The 17,780-nt window shown below is 28.3% G+C and overlaps 1 protein-coding gene across 4 annotated transcripts in view; it reads right to left on the reverse strand.

Annotated features, from left to right (window-relative positions):
• Positions 1–2,033: 2,033 nt before the first annotated feature.
• ktub (Tub domain-containing protein ktub) overlaps positions 2,034–17,780 on the reverse strand; it is a 111,586-nt gene continuing 95,839 nt past the window's right edge. For all 4 annotated transcript variants that reach the window (XM_040724988.2, XM_040724986.2, XM_040724987.2 and 1 more), the window contains exons 6-8: positions 16,855–17,046; positions 15,918–16,153; positions 2,034–2,719 (exon numbers count right to left, since the gene is read on the reverse strand). In XM_040724988.2, the coding sequence (XP_040580922.1) occupies positions 2,273–2,719; positions 15,918–16,153; positions 16,855–17,046 (875 nt within the window). In that variant the 3' untranslated portion in view covers positions 2,034–2,272. The remainder of the gene's footprint in view (positions 2,720–15,917; positions 16,154–16,854; positions 17,047–17,780) is intronic.

Genomic DNA, 17,780 nt, shown 5'->3' on the forward strand with positions numbered 1-17,780 from the left:
AAACATAGGAAATATAAATGATTTATGTTTCCTTAATTGGTGAGATGGAGTTGCACTGATTCCGTATAAGCAAACATTATAGTATTACAATTACTCAATCTGATCTATAAATTGTCTTTGAAGTTCCAATGTATTTCATAATGCATATTCCCTGTCCTAAAAACGACTGTGAATTGAACCTAGGTACATTGAGTTCAAGAGAACATATTCTTCCGACATTTAGAAATTGTTCACGAACACTGAAGTGTCGTATTTATGTATCACAATTCCTAGGTATTTCAACCTAATACAAACTGTGAATATTGATATCACAGAAATTATATCTACAATATCTTATACAAAACAAAATATAGAGAAAATGTTTTCCTCTATTCAGAACAACTGCATTCTAAAACAGTTTAATATTTATATTCTTGTGGTGACTTCGGATTAAGATTTGTTGTATCGAACAAATTCGATCATGTAAATAAGTTATGTCTGAATTGGTCCCATTTAAAGTTCGATATATTTATAATTTGTTGATGACTTCATGTGTCTTTTCATATGGTGAAAATCAATAAATACAATAATGTAATTTAAAGCTTAAAATGTTTTATATGTGTACAATTGAATGGGGGCAAGTCAGTTCATAAAATGAGACCCAAAAACCAGTCAACGATTTAAAAACGATTAAATATCGGTCCATAATATGATACTTTATCATAAGTATATTTGGATAACAAAAGTATTTTTGTATTTCCATATACAATTTTGTATGAAAAAGGCTTTCCATTCACCTAATCTAGGAGTATTTCGGTTCAGAAAAGACACAGAATACTTTTAATGAAAAATATGTGCTGTTCTTCCAAACCCCTTCAAAATGCACTATGATAAAACTCTTTTCTATGATTGATTCCTTGAAATGCTTATAATGATTAAGTTATAGAAAAGTTTGCCTTGCTCCTCTATTTTTATTTTTTTTTAAACCAATGTTTTACTATTTTTATCCGTATATATGTTACTGGTAATATGTATAATTAGGTATTGTATAGGATACCTAGGTAATGTATATTATTAATTAGGCATTTGAATTAATAAACATTTAAAAATAGATATTATTTTCAGGAAAAAAATGATAGCAAAAATAAGACTGAAAATGGAAAAGCTGGAATGACCTTAGTTATTATATTATTCGTAAAAACTACTCTGACATTCTGATGTTATACACAGAGACATTTTTCGATGAAAAAATCTTGTTAAATTTGGAAAAACTAGCTTATGAACTTTTAAGTTGTTTTTTTTTTACATAAATCCCACAAATAAAACTCAGGAATTAAATTGTTTATTTTTCATGAAATATTATATCAAGGTATTTTTGGTATTATTTATTTCCGGTTACATTCGCACTTTCCTCACTACTCCGACGCATGATTGCAACTGATTGTATCTCTAAGAAAAACTTTATAATATTTCCTTTCGAATGAAAACACGACCAACCCGCTATTATATCTACAGCCGAAATACCATGCATTATAAAAAAATTAGTTTTATTGCCGCACCCTGTTTCTATGTACTAACCATCCTCAAAGAGGCGTAGCTAATGTAGCGCTAATTGGTGGTTATTCTACAAAAGTGCTGGGTATGAACTTACTTTAAAATTAAAGTGCATTGATTTACCTAAATAGTAGCTGTCTTTTCAAAATGAAATTACATTTGTAACTTCATTTACGTATTATTAACAGGGGTATAAGATACTCTGTTGAATAATACTATTTTATTGTGTGTTCAGTACTTATCAAGATATAAAATCATATATTTCATAATATTGGATTTGACTATTACGACAAATTAAAAATTATAATTTGTTGTATTTGGTTTACAATAAAAATGATTTAAATCTGGCTTATAAAATATATGAATAATAATAATATATTATTAAAATTGATATGCATACGCCATATTGGAGAGATCAATTGCATTAAGCTCTTGAGAGCTATCCATATGAAAAAAAGAACAACAATGACAAGACACAGAAGGAGTTTAATTGAACAGTCTTAATATTTGAAACAATTTATTAACTTTCAAAAGAATACGTATTTATATGAAGAAATGGACTTAAAAATAAATTAGTGTGACAGTCCATTTTCATACCACAAAAAAATTAGAAATGATCATACAAACATAAAGTGAAAAATAAGTAGTTAATTGAATACACTAATTTTGGTAGCAGTTAATTACTTCTTTTTTTTTTTTTTTGGTAGATAAAAGTCTTCAAAAAAGGGTGTTTACTCCATTATTCACAGGCAAGTTTGGAATCGAAACTAGAGAGTGCTATTCCAAAAGCCTGAAGAGCACACATTGGATATCGATAGTCCATAGTAAAAACATCTTCAGCAACCCTTCCAAACTGCATGACAACATAGTCTGTATCCGATTCATGCACAATTTGAAAGTTTTTAACACTGGCTTGTGTGACACGTCCATGGAAGTTTAGAACGTAGCTTTGGGTTTCATCATTCCAAACAGGAGTTTTATTCCTAAGCTCAAGAATACCTTCCAGGTTTTTAGATTTGTAGCGCTCTATGAGGCCATCATGCTCAGAGAGTGCTTTAAATTCGATTCGATTTCCCTCAGCGTTCATTCCCGGAAGAATCACAGTCATTCTTCGAGGACCTTTGAATCCTAGTACATTTGTGTCATAGAGTATGCCAACAAGCTCCTTGCGTTGTGATGTCTGATCCTGAAAAATAGATGAAGAGTGATGAAAAAATAAGAAATATCGAACTTCTTAAATGACTTTGATTGATCAAGGTATTTCTATTCTATTTTCATTATTTATTTAACAACATAATTAATTTGTCAATTTTAAAGCGTACTAATAGAATATTTTTATAAATGAACCTTCTTTTCATTGAACGGAATGATAGATAGTTCATCCATCTTCTTTCCTCAAAATACAGTGTATAAATGTCTTTCTATGTATATGCATACAACCAATATTGGCATCAGTATTAAAATAATATGTAGATTGTACTATGTATATACCTACTCTCCAAACTCTACGATCCTAATATATATGTACATTAATCAAAAAATATACTCTACATGGAACCCACAATTTTATTTTCACTTCCTTTTTTTTACTAACTAATGGCTATTTTTATAGCGGAATATAATTGTTAAAAATTGACCAAAAACGAGTGTGTTATTTTCCAAAGCTTTTACCATTATGTATCCTTTAATCCTTGAGGAGGGTATATCCAAGTATACAATGCTTATGCTCATAAATGATGGTTTGTTATAAGTGAAAGTCTCATGTTGGATTTGGAGTAAAATTGTGGATCCACATCGGATTAAGGCCTATCTATTTATTTCCTAGATACGGAACCTCATAATTATTGATTATTTCCTTAATCTAATTTAAATCAAATTAACATTTTAACTGATCTAAAACCTTCAAAAAACAAATACTCTCTTGTATATAAAGGTTATGTTATAAACACTTTAAAAGAAATCCTTTCATGTCTTTATTAATTTTTTACATCTAAAAATTTTTTGTAAAGTTGAAGGAATTAAAATATTTTTTTGGTTAGATCTATTTATTTTGTATAATTATAAATTAAATTTATTGTTTTTTTAAAAAAATTTTACGAGAATTGAATTAAGGCAATTGTGCGATTGTTTAAGTTTGAATAAACGTTGAAGAGATAATACTTTTTTTAAATAACTGGTGCTAGTAGGGAATCTTCATTGCATTTTTCAACTTTTTCTTCAAAAAGTAAAAAGATCCTAAATTAACTGGAAGCTTAACACGATGTAATTATCCTTAATTGTTGAACAACTACTTAGTTAGTAAGTTCAACAAATTAACAAAGAACAATAAAAATAAGTTAATTTTTAACCAGCTTTAAATATTTTTGTACAAGACAAACTTATATGCAGATAAGTAGAATCTATCTTCCCAATTACTTAAACCTAATATTTGCAAAATTATTTATTAACAAAAATATAACGATAACGTCCTCGAATATGGTATTTTTTAATAAGCTCGGATATAAGGAATGAAGGGAAAAAACTGAAGACTTCTCTAAATGACAATCATCTCCAATAAAACTTATAAAAAGTTACTCTATGATATATATACGACTATGACTTCTATTTGATATTCCGTTATTGCACAAAAATGTAGTTATTTTCTTCTTAGTTATTTTGTTTTGTATATTATTTATCTATTTTTACACAATAATAAAACTTTCCATTGTCTTGACATAATATACAAAAAGAATAACAAACTTAGCATTCTGTTTAAATTCCAAGTCAAGTCAATGTTTGTGGTGGAATTGACTCAAAAATTAAAATCCTATCTACAAGTATTCATTAGTATTTGTTTTATATCAAAGGAATTAGTTACGGCCTAAAATTATTCTTAATTCATTAGGGTAACAAAAAAATGAACTTTACTGTTGTCTAAGGTTTAGAACCAAAAAAAGATACTTCTAACTGGATCATCCATGACAAAAGATTATCAAATTCAAAAATTCCACAGTCCACGAGGGTCTACGGGATGAAAATTCATCTGAGGAATATGTTAACAAAGTAAAGTCGACCCTTTTCTTGGAAATGAAATTCCAGGATAAAAACAATGAAATACCTATTCAGGCATAGTAAAGAATCTAAATACTAATTAATCTAAATCTAATTAAAAAGAAAAAATATCATTTATATGAGCTTTTATAGGCATCAGGATATAATATAAATAAAAAACTTCAAAAATATTTTTTAATAAGAACAATATCCTAAAGAGACTTTGAAATCCACTTGGTCACATTATATAAAAAAAGTAAATATTTATAACTATGCACCATGCCTGTGAAAGTATGTATATTCGGACGAATGACTGTAAATAATAACATTAGAAATTCATAAAAAATATTATAATCATAGAAAAAAAATATATAATTTGCATCAAAAAATATAAACATATTCCTTATATTAATCATAAACTAGCTTTTATCACAATTAAGTAGAATATATAGACATGGAAATTAATGCTACAACTGTTTATTTAAAAAGAGACTTTGAATTCCATTAAAGGGTTATAAGCTTTGTTTATCGCCACTTTTCGAAATAAATAAATGAAATAAAATAAGATACAGATTCAGTAGAAATATTTATAAAATTATGTAAAATTCGCCAACACAAGTTTTACGAATCGTATTTTAAATTTGGTGATTATTTTAATGATGAAAAATGGCTCTGAACGATATTAATCTCAAATTACAATTAACCAAGATATATCAGAAACAAGAGAACTAAGTGAAAAGTTGAGCTCATTTTTGGATTATACGCTCAAAAATCAATTATATTGCTGTCTTAAACTCAACGGTGCACATTCTGACCTCAAAATTGTTCCCTTAAGGGATCAATGTGTTTACGAGTATCGATGCCCCTCTAAAGTATTTTTAACTTCGGATCTACTCCTTTTTCGATAAAATGTGTTCATTAAATATTATACATCATATTTATATTGGTTTTAAATTTAATATTTTGGTTTCTTTTTGATGAAATAAATAGATATGATTTAAGCTAGAGTTTTCTAAAATTCATTATAATTTGATTAAACCCATTAACTAGAAAATAAATTCGCAATTTATCTTGTAATTTTCTGATTATAACATCTTTTGTAAGAAGCGTCCACAAGGGGTGGGCTGGCAGGGCTGTAGCCCCAAAAAATAAGGAAATTTTGCTTTTTACAACAAATGTTTTTATTTTGAAAATTTAAAAAAAAAATGATTTTCTGTTAATAGCTATGGATTTTTGAAATTGTTCTCAAAAAAATTTAATCAGGAAATATTTTGAGAAAAGATTTAATATTTTGTGAGCAGCACAGGATTTTGGAAAGTTTTTACCAAAACTTAATATTTGAGGTTTTTTTTTTTCAAAAACTTAATATTTTAAGAATAGCCATGCCATTGATTTTTCAAAAAAAAATCCAAAAATTTAATATATTTTTTTTTTTTTTCAAAAATCATTTTTTTGTGAATAACTTAGTATTTTTGGAAATTTTTCCCCAAAAATTTAGTTTTTCTAATTTTTAGGTTTCTATTTTTCAAAAAAAGAATCTAAAAACCCAGCTTTTTACAAAATATAATCCTGCGGACACCCTTGTTTGTGTATATATATATGTTATATTTTGCATCTTTTTATAATTTCGAAGTCCAAGGTCATTTACTTATTGTTGTTTTTTTAATCACAAAATTTCTATCAAAAACAGCCAAAATAATAATGAATGCTAATCAACAGAAAAAAAAATATTTAATTTCATATTCAATACTTGAAATTTTTGACAAGATGATCATAAATAAAAGGTTAAGTACAGCTGTAATATTGATTTGATTTTAATTTTATGAAGGAAATAGTTAGTAAAAGTTTGAATAAATAATCTATAAAACTTTTTTTTAAGATTTCAGCAATTAACCTCGATAAACTTCTAGTTAAGAAAATCAAATCATTATTGCAGCTGAAGTAGATATTTTAGAACCAAATATTTTTTTGTATATGAAATCCATACTATTTACGCTTCAAATATTTTTCTTTCAGAGTAAAAACTATGAACAAATTCAGATGTTATTCTATTTTTAACAAACCCAATAAAACATGGTGATTTTATAAGCTTTAAAATGCATCTTTCAACAATGGATAATCGCATATATAATATCACATATACATATGTAATTAACATAACATTTTGCAAAAAATAAACTAACTATTTATGCAAATTACGGATATTTTTATCTCTCAAAAGTTGTCTCAACCTATAACAAGGGTAAAAACACTCCAAAAATTAAAAATAAAATTTTCAAAACCAAATTAGATACGGAAAAACTAATTAAAGAATCGTTATCCGTGCTCCAAATACTACTAGAATAGAACATGAAATGTAAGTTATTTTTGAAACAGTAACAATATTCGAGAAGAAGCCATAAATGGCAAGATATTGAATGATGAAGATAATTTCCCATGAAGAAGGAACACAAAAAAACATGGGAAAAAGAAAACGCCTAGTTCTTATAATTTGTGATAATTATTTTTTTTCCAAACCTTATTCGTTTGGTGTGCCATGACAATTTGGAGGAGTGGGGTTAGTTGTCACAAAATTCATTCTTGAGTATATTACTTGGCGTGTAGAAATGACATGGATACTTTTTTTTTTTTTTTGCAAAATTCACAATAATATTCCATTTTTGGGACAAATTTCATACATATTGTTAATGGCAATAATGTCAATTTTATGTTCAACTTATCCCATCGATGGGTCAAAGTTTGAACAGTATTGATTATAAATAAATAGTTATGTTTATCAGTATGTCACATTGCTCAGAATTTGATATGCAGCAACATAACTTATTTTTTCCAAAGGGCAATATAACAAGTTTTATAGATCAAAAAAGTTATAATTTTGTTTCATAATGAAAATAAACCTCTAAGCTTTCGTTTAACACAGTATTGAGACTCATATCAGATAGATGACATCACCCAATGTCCAATACCGAGTGATTTTTTTCTTTGTTTCGTTTCTCTTTAAATAATTTTTCATTTAGAAGTTTTAGAAGGATAAATATGTAATATAAATGCCATTTGACTGGACAAAATATCTTGTTCTTTAACTTTTGATGGTTATTTAATTAATTAAAGATTTAAAAATGTTGGTTTTTTTAGGAATAAATTCAGTTTTAATGATTCGATTTGAACAAATTGCACCAATTTAGAATTTTTGCATGACACCGGATCTCTAGCATTATCATTGAAGTTATTCGAGTAAACATAATTGTGCAAATTTTCAGTTATTAAAATTAATTTATTAAAATGTTGTTTTTTTCTGTTTGTTTTTTATATATTAGAAATTGAAGCAATTATATGATTTGCACCAATCACACAAATAAAAACTCAGGAATTAAATTACAATTAGTAGATTTTTCATGAAATATTACATCAAACCATTTGTTGGCAATATTTATTCCCTATTACAAACACACTTTGGTCACTATTTTAACGCTTGAGAACGACTGACTATATTTCTTTAAAAAAAATTGGATTTTTGCCTTTACAATAAAATAACGCCCACCCCGCTAATACTTCTACAGACTGATAGCGACGCATAATAAAAAATAAGTTATGTTGTAAACGCCCTTTGATTCTGATTGGTGATTTAAATGTAGACCTCAGAAAACGAAAAAACTCCTACCCGAATGTGGCAATACTTGAGAAATTAATGAACTTAACTTAGTCGATCTTTTTGTGAACTCCGATAAGAATGAAATTGTTAAGTGGACTAGCCTCCAAGATAATTTTTTATTATCACAAAAAAAACAAAAAAAATAAATTATAGATTCGATCCTTTATTTGATCACAAATTGATCGACCTGGAATTTTAAACCAAACCTTGTAGCAAAAAATTTAGAATCCCAAATTGGGTTAATGACGATAATAAATTCAAATTAAAAATAGATTGAGGATTCCATTTGACTCTACGTAATCCTCCAATAAACTTAATAGAATATTTACAAAAATTATTCAAGATACACTTATTACTTTAATCAATAAGAAAAGGAATGCAGAGATTCTGATAAAGGAAGAAGTCGACGACATAATGAAGAGAGGTTCCTTTTTTACTCGAGGCATAACGAGGGGCATTTTTAACATTAGAAAAATTTCTGAGATTTCTGAAAAAGAAATTAGGAAAAATGTTCAGATGGAAAGAAACTCGTACAAAAGATTGAAATGTATGGCAAAAAAAAATTGACTATCCACTCGAGGAATAAAAAAGATAGTAACTGAAAATGAAGTGCTTAAATAATCAAAGTCCATTCTCAAATATTTCCATGAGTGTTACACAAAAAGTGGGATTTAAAGCATCCGGCCCAGATAAAATCAAAATAAGGTATTTACTTTATATCCTGAGGAAAATATTCCATACCTATTGAGATTTGAAGCCAATATAGAGACAAAATGGTAAGCTCCCTGGTATTCTTACACATTTCACAGGGCAGAATCTCTTTGATTCATAAAAAAAAGGTGATGGGAAAAGGATACGCCTTTTGAGACCATTAACAATACTAAATGAAGCACATAGAATTTTGACCAGAGTATTAACTAAGCAAATGAACTTATATTAAATAGAAAGATTGGCCAATAACAAAAAGGGTTTCTACAAAAGAGACATATTGCAGATATTTCAGGGAATATACGGACTGCTATTGACTCCACAAGATTAAAAGACACATATGGATCAATCATTGCACTTTACTTGAGTATAGTTTTCAATTTGATCAGTCATAAGTTTACCCTGAAGCTGTGAAAAAACAGTAACCAATATGTTTCTTTAACCTTATTGGTGCAATTTTGTTCAATGGAACTTTTTTTTTTTTGGTGGATGGAGCCCAGAGTGACCCCATAAAGTTAGGGAAAATCTGCAGACAAGGGTGTTCCGTGTCTCCCCTTCCTTTTTCTAACTGTAATCGAACATTTAAATTTATACTTAAATCGTAAATACAAGGGCATTGGGATTTGTATCCGATAAGTACGACATTTGGTTTATTTATACACGGATGACCTTACGCTTATGATTGAGACAAATTCATGCAAAAAATTGGAAAATAGAGTCAAAATTATATTCTTTTTGCTTTCGAAAAGTTCACCAGGGTTTCAAGAATAAGGGTGAGTTTCGACAAAACTTATAACCTCCCTATAGATCACTGGCATCCTTCGTCCGGTTTGAAGATGGGTGCTTGTGCCATTTAACACAGTCAATATCTTCGGAGGTGAATGGAAAGGGGATGAAAACACTCATTCCAATTGGAGTAAAACTAACTCAGCCTAGGAAATATAACCTACAAAAGAGATCTTTGATAGCAAATTGATTCCACAAATTGTATAATTGATTCTGCTATCCTTTCGGTGGGGGGATGAGTCGTTAATAGAATGGAAATCAATGGCTTGGAGAATCGTTTAATAAAAGTTACATCCCTACCCTAAAGAGGTCACGGTCCTAATTAGTAGCTAACGTTTTACCAAAAATCTATCTCAACATTTTCAAAGATGTAATTTCGAAGCTCAATAGGAATGGATAAATTTTATATACGGTCACGGTGTATGATTGTTTGTATTATTAATTATTTATTCATAGTAAATAGAGTGTATTACAAACAAGTAAATAAATTCAAGATTATTCTGATATATATTATTAAAGTACGAGTAAAAAGACTTATTATATTTTGTAATCTTCAAGGATGATTTAGTGCTTAGAGATTTGTAGTTATAATCATTAACCATGGTACAATCGGGCTTTAAGATTATGAAAATGTTTTCCAGACATAATTAATTAAATTAGTGAGTGATCTTGTAATGAATTATCCACAAAAAATTCTAAATATCTTGTTTTTAACAAAGTGGTTGGAGAAAATGACTTAAAACGCAACCCTATTTTTGATACATTGAAATTTTTCTTCCCTTTGCAAAGGATGGCTGTTTATCATCTTCTACTAAATCATTGATGCTTAAAATTGGCCAACAGTATTTCCATTTCTAAGAAGGCTAAGGAAATACTCACTGAATTTTATAACTGATCTCAAGCTTGATAAATCTTGCCATGTAAAACTGTACACACTTTGAAAATAAATGTATCATAATATTATCCACGCTTTTATGACTGTCCAGATCTTTCAATAATAAAGCAATTTCTTATACTCAATCATATGTACTTATAAAAATTTGAAGAAGAGAAAATTACAAGATAACTCTATTCGGTGTCTCTTCTTGAAGGACCAAGATCTCTCAAGAAGAGAAGGCAATAAATGCGTCTCTAAGTAACTATAAGTCGCTTATAGATCAGAGTATTACTGAATGCCGTGTTAGTATTTAATGTAAGATCCATACAAATTACTGCTGTTGCAAGATACGCTACACTTTCATTGAATTTGAAGTTCAGATTTGATAAAATACTTCCCGCAGATTTAAGTGCAACAAGAAAAGGCTCTACAATTTATAATTCGTCCTATAAAAAACCCATTAGTGAATAATATTATCTATTAAATTATCTCTTAGGTTATTCTGTTTGTTTATCTTATTCCATTGTTGTAGTATTAACTGTTTGTTTTTTCGATAAGCATTTTACTTAATTTTTGTTATAAATAATGATGTTTTATTTGAAGATATTAATTTTATACTATAATATTTAATGATGTCTTAATATGAACGCAAATATTCTGTAAATAAAACCTTGTTGATAAGAGAAAAAAAAATTGATGGAAAAAAATAGGTATAAAATTAAAAAAATCCATTAAAATAATTGATGTATTTTTGCTACACCAATGATGTAGCTTATTCTCTCTTTATTTAATGTTTAACTATGTTTTGTTTTTCTTGTTTTTTATATATGTTGAATTAAATATAAGATACTTTTAAATAAACAAATTAAGAACAGCCTCAAAACTTTTTCTAGCCCAAATACAAATGATTAATAACAATTGAGCATTTTAATGGAATTACTTTTGTAATTAACGCTCTGTAATGGACTGCATTTATTCACAAGATATTTATTTAAAAATCGAAACATGCATAATATAAATAAATATTCATCGATGGATGCATGAAGGGGGAAAAATGATGATTTTAAAAAAAATCCATCTTTGAGAGTTGGTTTTTAAATGAAAGAGTAAAAAGTTGAATTCACAAATAAAAGTAAATGGACTTGAAAATTTATTGAATTTATTATAAAAAATAAAAGAGGACAGAGCAAATAGATGGAGAAAGCGTATAAATAAAAGAGGGATAGAGTCAATCTAAGTGTACGTACGATTTTTTTAATTTTATACTTTACTTTACAAAATATGTTTTTTTTAAAAATGTTTGCATTTGCAACGATAACTCAATATTTTATCTTTATAGTTTTTTTTGTAAAATGGAATAGAGTAGGAAAAAAAAGATGTTAAAAAAATAAATTACTAATCTTCCTTTTGGATAATGAATTTATCTAAAAGAAAAAGGAAGTCCACCATATGTAGCGAGTTAGCATAAAATCAATCCTGCATAAAAATCAAGAGAAGGAGAAAGTCCCAATTTATAACTTATGTACATTAGGACGGTTTATTTTTCAACTTTTTTCGAATTTCGATTACGGCAAGTGTGGAAAGGTTGTGATATGATAAGAAAATAAACTATGCAAAATTTCTGTTATAGGTTGCACATCTAAATCCAAGTTTGGACGGAGACAAAAAAAAATATTTCGTCAATAATTATTAAAATACAGCATTAATCATTATTTTGCAATTGTAAATTATACAATAAATTATTTAACCCAATAAAAAATATTATAAAAATTCATTTCAAAAGCCATTTCTATTTAGCAAAAAGAAAGCATAATAAAGAAAAAAATCATCTTTATTTTTTGAAAATGTAAAAAAAAGATGCATCTTATACGTGGATCATCAACTTTCCCTAAACTTTTCTCTTCTTTTATTCCATAGGACAATTTTAGAAAAACAAATTACACTTTTTAAAGGTTAATAAAAATTTTCAAAATTATTTTATATATAATCCGAAAATGCCTTCTTAGCATCTATCTTTACTAAGTAAAGAGTTTTTGTCTTCTTTCACACTTTGATAGAGAAGTTGAAAGAGCATTGAAATTTTGCATAAGTCTTTTTCATACCAATTACACAACTTTTCCGTGCTTGCTACAATCAAAATTCGAAGAAAGTTGAAAAACGAACCACCCTACTGTGTATACAGCCTAATATTTCATAGACATATTTCTGTTAATTATAGGCTTATTATTCAAATTTCTTGGATAATTTAAATCACCCAAGAGTGTTGTTAACTATAGTTTATAACCTTCATTTAATGTATGAGACTTATGCTAGCCCCAATATGACCCCTTTCAAAAAAATAGATCTTTTTTTAATTATAATCCAACTTTGAAAAACAGCGCAAAGACCTTGCTCATACTTTGGGATGTTTTCTTTAGATAAAGGGGGGGGGGACAAATTTTGAAAAAAATATATTTTAACGGAAAAAAATTTAAAATGAAGATGTAAAATTAAGGTAACACGTAATATTTTATAAGTTTTACTTTACTTTCTAATTTGAATAAAATTTAATATCTCAAATAACCTATTATTAGGAAAATTAGAAATGAAGTTTCAGATCTATTACTCAATCCAAGAGAGAAAGACATGTACAAGGATAGAGAAAAGAATTACTCCGATCTCAATCCTCCATTACTCCGTAAAAAAACCTCAGATTTACTATCTCTCTATATTATAAGCACACGAAAATGTTCCATCCCATTTCATATATATCAATGACATCTTGTAAGTAGTAAAAAAAGGATGTTCGCTCCTCAGGAATTAAATGACAATGGCAACAGCTACTGAAAATATCTTCCGTTTGCCATCTCCAAAAAGAAAAAAATGGAACAGCTAAAAATACACACGACATATTAATAAAACTTTAATTAGAAAACGTTAAAATCACTATCATACTTGAGAAAAAAAGAGTTATGGGACTATGCATTCACCAAATGCTTGGTTTTGTAACTATGATTTAAAATGCAAGGGTATAAAAGGCAATTTTGATCACATTCATCATCAAAAAGAGCTCTAAACTCAGAGTTGGATTGAGTAACAGATCTGAAATTTGCTTTTTAGTTATCCAGTAATAGGTTATTTGAACCACACTAAATGTTATTCAAATCGGATGAAAAAATAAAGTATATTTTCTGTGAAATGACCCTTATACATATATTATAAAATATTTCATAAATTTATTTTGTCAATTGTAGTCTTGTTATTCGAATTACTGGAATGATTTAAGACATCCCAGAATGTTTACTTTGGTTAATAACCTTCATTTGATTTATGATACATAATTAAGCCCCGATATCGCCCTTCAAATAAAATATATCAATTTCCAATTTTTTCCTTATTATTTGTTAATGTTACTGCAATTTGCGGGACCTTCAAAGGGTTACTCAGAACAATACGAGTTTATTAATAGAAATTGACAATAATTCATTAGTAAAATAATATAAATGTAATTCTTACTCCGTTTTGACAATATTCATTCTAACTTGATTTTGGATATAATAAAAAATACAAATGTATTAGTAATAAAATGTATGATAAAATAAACCAAAAAATGATAAGAAATCGTTCTTCATAATGCCTCCAAAAAAAATTATTTACACAACTTTTCATTTAGTTGCATTTCCAATCTTGGATTTGACTAAAACCTTTTTGTCAAATTTGTCTAAAGAAAAAGTTTTTTTTCAATTATTTAATGTTGTATTCACAACTTTGAAATTTACAATTTTCTGTAATCAAAGTAGTCTTTTGATTAATATTTTTTGCCAAATTAATCAAAAAAATGACCCCCTCATTAAAAAAATTTAAGGTAATTTTGTTAAATTTTGTCTTTTCGAAGGAAATTAAACGTAAAATTGTTTCTTTTGTTTGTTTGTCATTTGTTTTTAAAAAACATTCTTTCAAGACTTGAAGAGATGAGTCAAAAAGTCCCCCCCACACACACAAAAAGAAAAATCCTAGTCACGGCCCTGATTACATTTTTGAAATTCTCAAAAACTCAAACTTGACTCAATTCGATACAGAAATGAAAGACTTGAACTTGAAAATATTGACTCAAATACAACACTAGTACAGAGTTATTCAATGTGGTTCACTAACCGCATTATAAAAAGATGTGAACAAACGGCAGATTAAAAAAACATCGAAAATAGCCAATTTATCAGTATTTATTATTATGGATTTTATCAGCTCATTAATATATTAATATTTTTACTTTTGTATCACTCAACTTTTTCAAATTATTCAATATAACATTTCCTATTTATGTCTTAAGTACACCCAGACTATCTTTGTCACTTTATTTTTCTACAATATTTAAAATGAATTACATATTTATATACTTATATTTCATCACATTAAAATCCTACATGGTAATTTATTTGAAACTGTGTTATAATAGTGCTTAGTAATATTTCACTAAAAGCGTAGCTATTCATTTGTATTCGTATATAATAGCCAAAATTTATTCATGCAAATAATAAAATGCTAATCTACTATCATATAATATTATAGTATGGGTTTGTATGTATGTATGTCTACTAATAAAAACGCATAACCAGGATATTTACTTCACAAACGGAGACAGACACATACTTTAGACCAACTTAATCAAAGTTGTTCAAAATTCTGAGTCACGTACTTAAGGCCATGTATAATTATGATCCGACCATATTCCTGGGCTCTGGAGGGCAGGTTTGTTTTTAGCAAATAAATTATTTTTTTTCAACAAGATCGATTCCCCGTGTCTCAAAGTTATGGGTTGTAGATTCGAAAATGCATCAAAAAAATTAAAAATCCAAAAAACGAATAGGAGAGAACGTACATATATTATATACGAATTAAAAAAGGGAATGAGGAATAGGATTAGTGAGTTTGTCTTAGTATAGTTCTGTATAAAATATACAATACGGGTACATCATCCTAGTATATATATGTATATACATTTAAATTGTATTCCTGTACTTTTAGAAACAGAGCATATATATAGAATAACTTATTACTTTGCTTATTTATCAAAAAGAATAAATTATGAAACAGCCGTAACGTATCAAGTGTGACGAGGGAATCGACAGCTAACAACAAAGTACACTTATCATTTTATTGGTAACACAGTGAGAGAGTAGAAAACCCGGTCTAAAAAAAAACATTTACGATGAAACCGAAAAAATGGTCTTAAACTGAGTCTCAACACTAGTAGCTACATTGCAAATGATCCTTCATTCATAAAATATGCGAGTGTTTTTACATACAGGACAGCATATTGATCAAACGTATCGAAAAAATTCATGGACTTACTTGCAAAGCGTTTTTTGATTTCACATTATCCCCTCCATCAAAAATGGTAAACTGCGTGCCCATCATGTTTGAACGAAGCTTTCCTATGAATGAATCACCTGCACGGGATAAGTCCGTGGGGTCTGTTGTGATGAGGTAATTAGAAGTTGCACTTTTCTTTCTTTTCCTTCCAGCGATGAGGAAAACTCTTTTTCCGTCCTCACGTTCCATGTGAAGAAAATAAGTGGGAAAGAGGCCTGGAAAAATCACAATAAAAGTTGTAATGTGTTCTCGTAAAGGGGCTTTTAACACTCCGTCACTTCCCTGGGATGTGTATCTATACATGAGACTGTAATATTTCTGAAATATATTGTTTCTATCCTTTTTCTTTCCCCTTCCAAAAATACTTAATTTTTTCTTATAGCCAATTTTATTTCGGACAGGTTTTCATGTTTTTTTAGTTATTTAAAACAACTGATGAGCTAGAAATACATTAGTAATCTACGTGAAAATTAGTCTTATCTTGCAAGATGTAATTTTAATTTTAAATGTATGCTTATATTTTGTATGCGAACCACTTTTCCAAATGTTTTTACGGCAAAATTTTGTATTTCAAGCGTAATTTATAAAAGTTTCATTTATTAAAGGGTATTTCGTTCTGACTGGTCTAATTCAGTCGCAATATTAATTGGTTTTCTTCAAATATTTTAGGAAAATTAAAATTTGTTGACTTGTATTAAGAATTTCCCGGAATAAGATACAAGGGTAAAAAAGGATTCAATTTGTTCACTGATTCTTACAATAGTATCATATGCATCCACTACAAATAATGTTGTATATTGCTAAAATATCCATTGTTAAATACACACGTTAGGATTTGAAGAGACGTGACGAGAGATTAAATCTTACACGACATTAATAAATTAAATAAATAGATAAGTCGAAATTGCATTATTACCTCTATCCATTCCCTTTCTATCCCGAGTAATTCTACACTTTACAAGAGCTCCTTGAGGCGAGGGCTCCAAAACGAATTGATCTAGATTATCCATCATTGTAGCAAGAATGCCAATGTCCCCTGGCTCCTCCTTCGAGTTTTTAGAGTTCAATATATTACTTGCTTCATTTTTAGTAGATGGTTCGTCTGATTCTGAAATTGAAAATTTCAAACAATAAAAGAGTTGATTCATCATTCCATTTTCATTTAATTATTTACACTCATTAATAGTAACGTACATTGGTACATATATATTCTTTTTTTTAATGTGCCTGTAATTGGTCAGATGGAGTTGAGTTGCACACATTAAGTATATGGAATGACAAATAAAATATGTCCCGCCAGCATGTGAACTAAAATAAACCGAGAGTTCAAGTGGTAATCCTGACAATTTGAGGAATTTTGGGGAAGAAAACAGCTTAGAGGAGAGAAAGGTGATACACACAAATTCCAGTCCGTATATAGCAAGGTCATTTAGGCTCGAATTAAATCGATTTCGATCCTCAATTCTACTCCAAATCCAACTAGTACTTATATTTATATCTCCCGCGTAAACCCTCAGTGTTAACCTCTCTTATTGATGAGCACACACACTAGTGATCACTTTATACTTAGAATTAAATAATAAGCACGTAGAAAAATAAAGCTTGTTAAGATTGTAAACTAGAAAAAACCGCTCCCACTTTCTAGAAATGTGTTATACACCTTTAAGTGTAAAGTAAATATTAAAGTTGAGGGTGGGTTTTCTGTAAGAGTGCGAGGATAAGGCGGGATCAAGATATATGGTATACATGAATTAAGACCTTTGGTAATATCAACTGCCTGTTTTATAATTTTTGAAGAATGCATTTCTGCAATAAATAGGAAAATCTTCTACATGTAAAATA

This window comes from Lepeophtheirus salmonis, chromosome 14 (assembly GCF_016086655.4).
Source record: "Lepeophtheirus salmonis chromosome 14, UVic_Lsal_1.4, whole genome shotgun sequence".
NCBI lineage: Eukaryota > Metazoa > Arthropoda > Copepoda > Siphonostomatoida > Caligidae > Lepeophtheirus > Lepeophtheirus salmonis.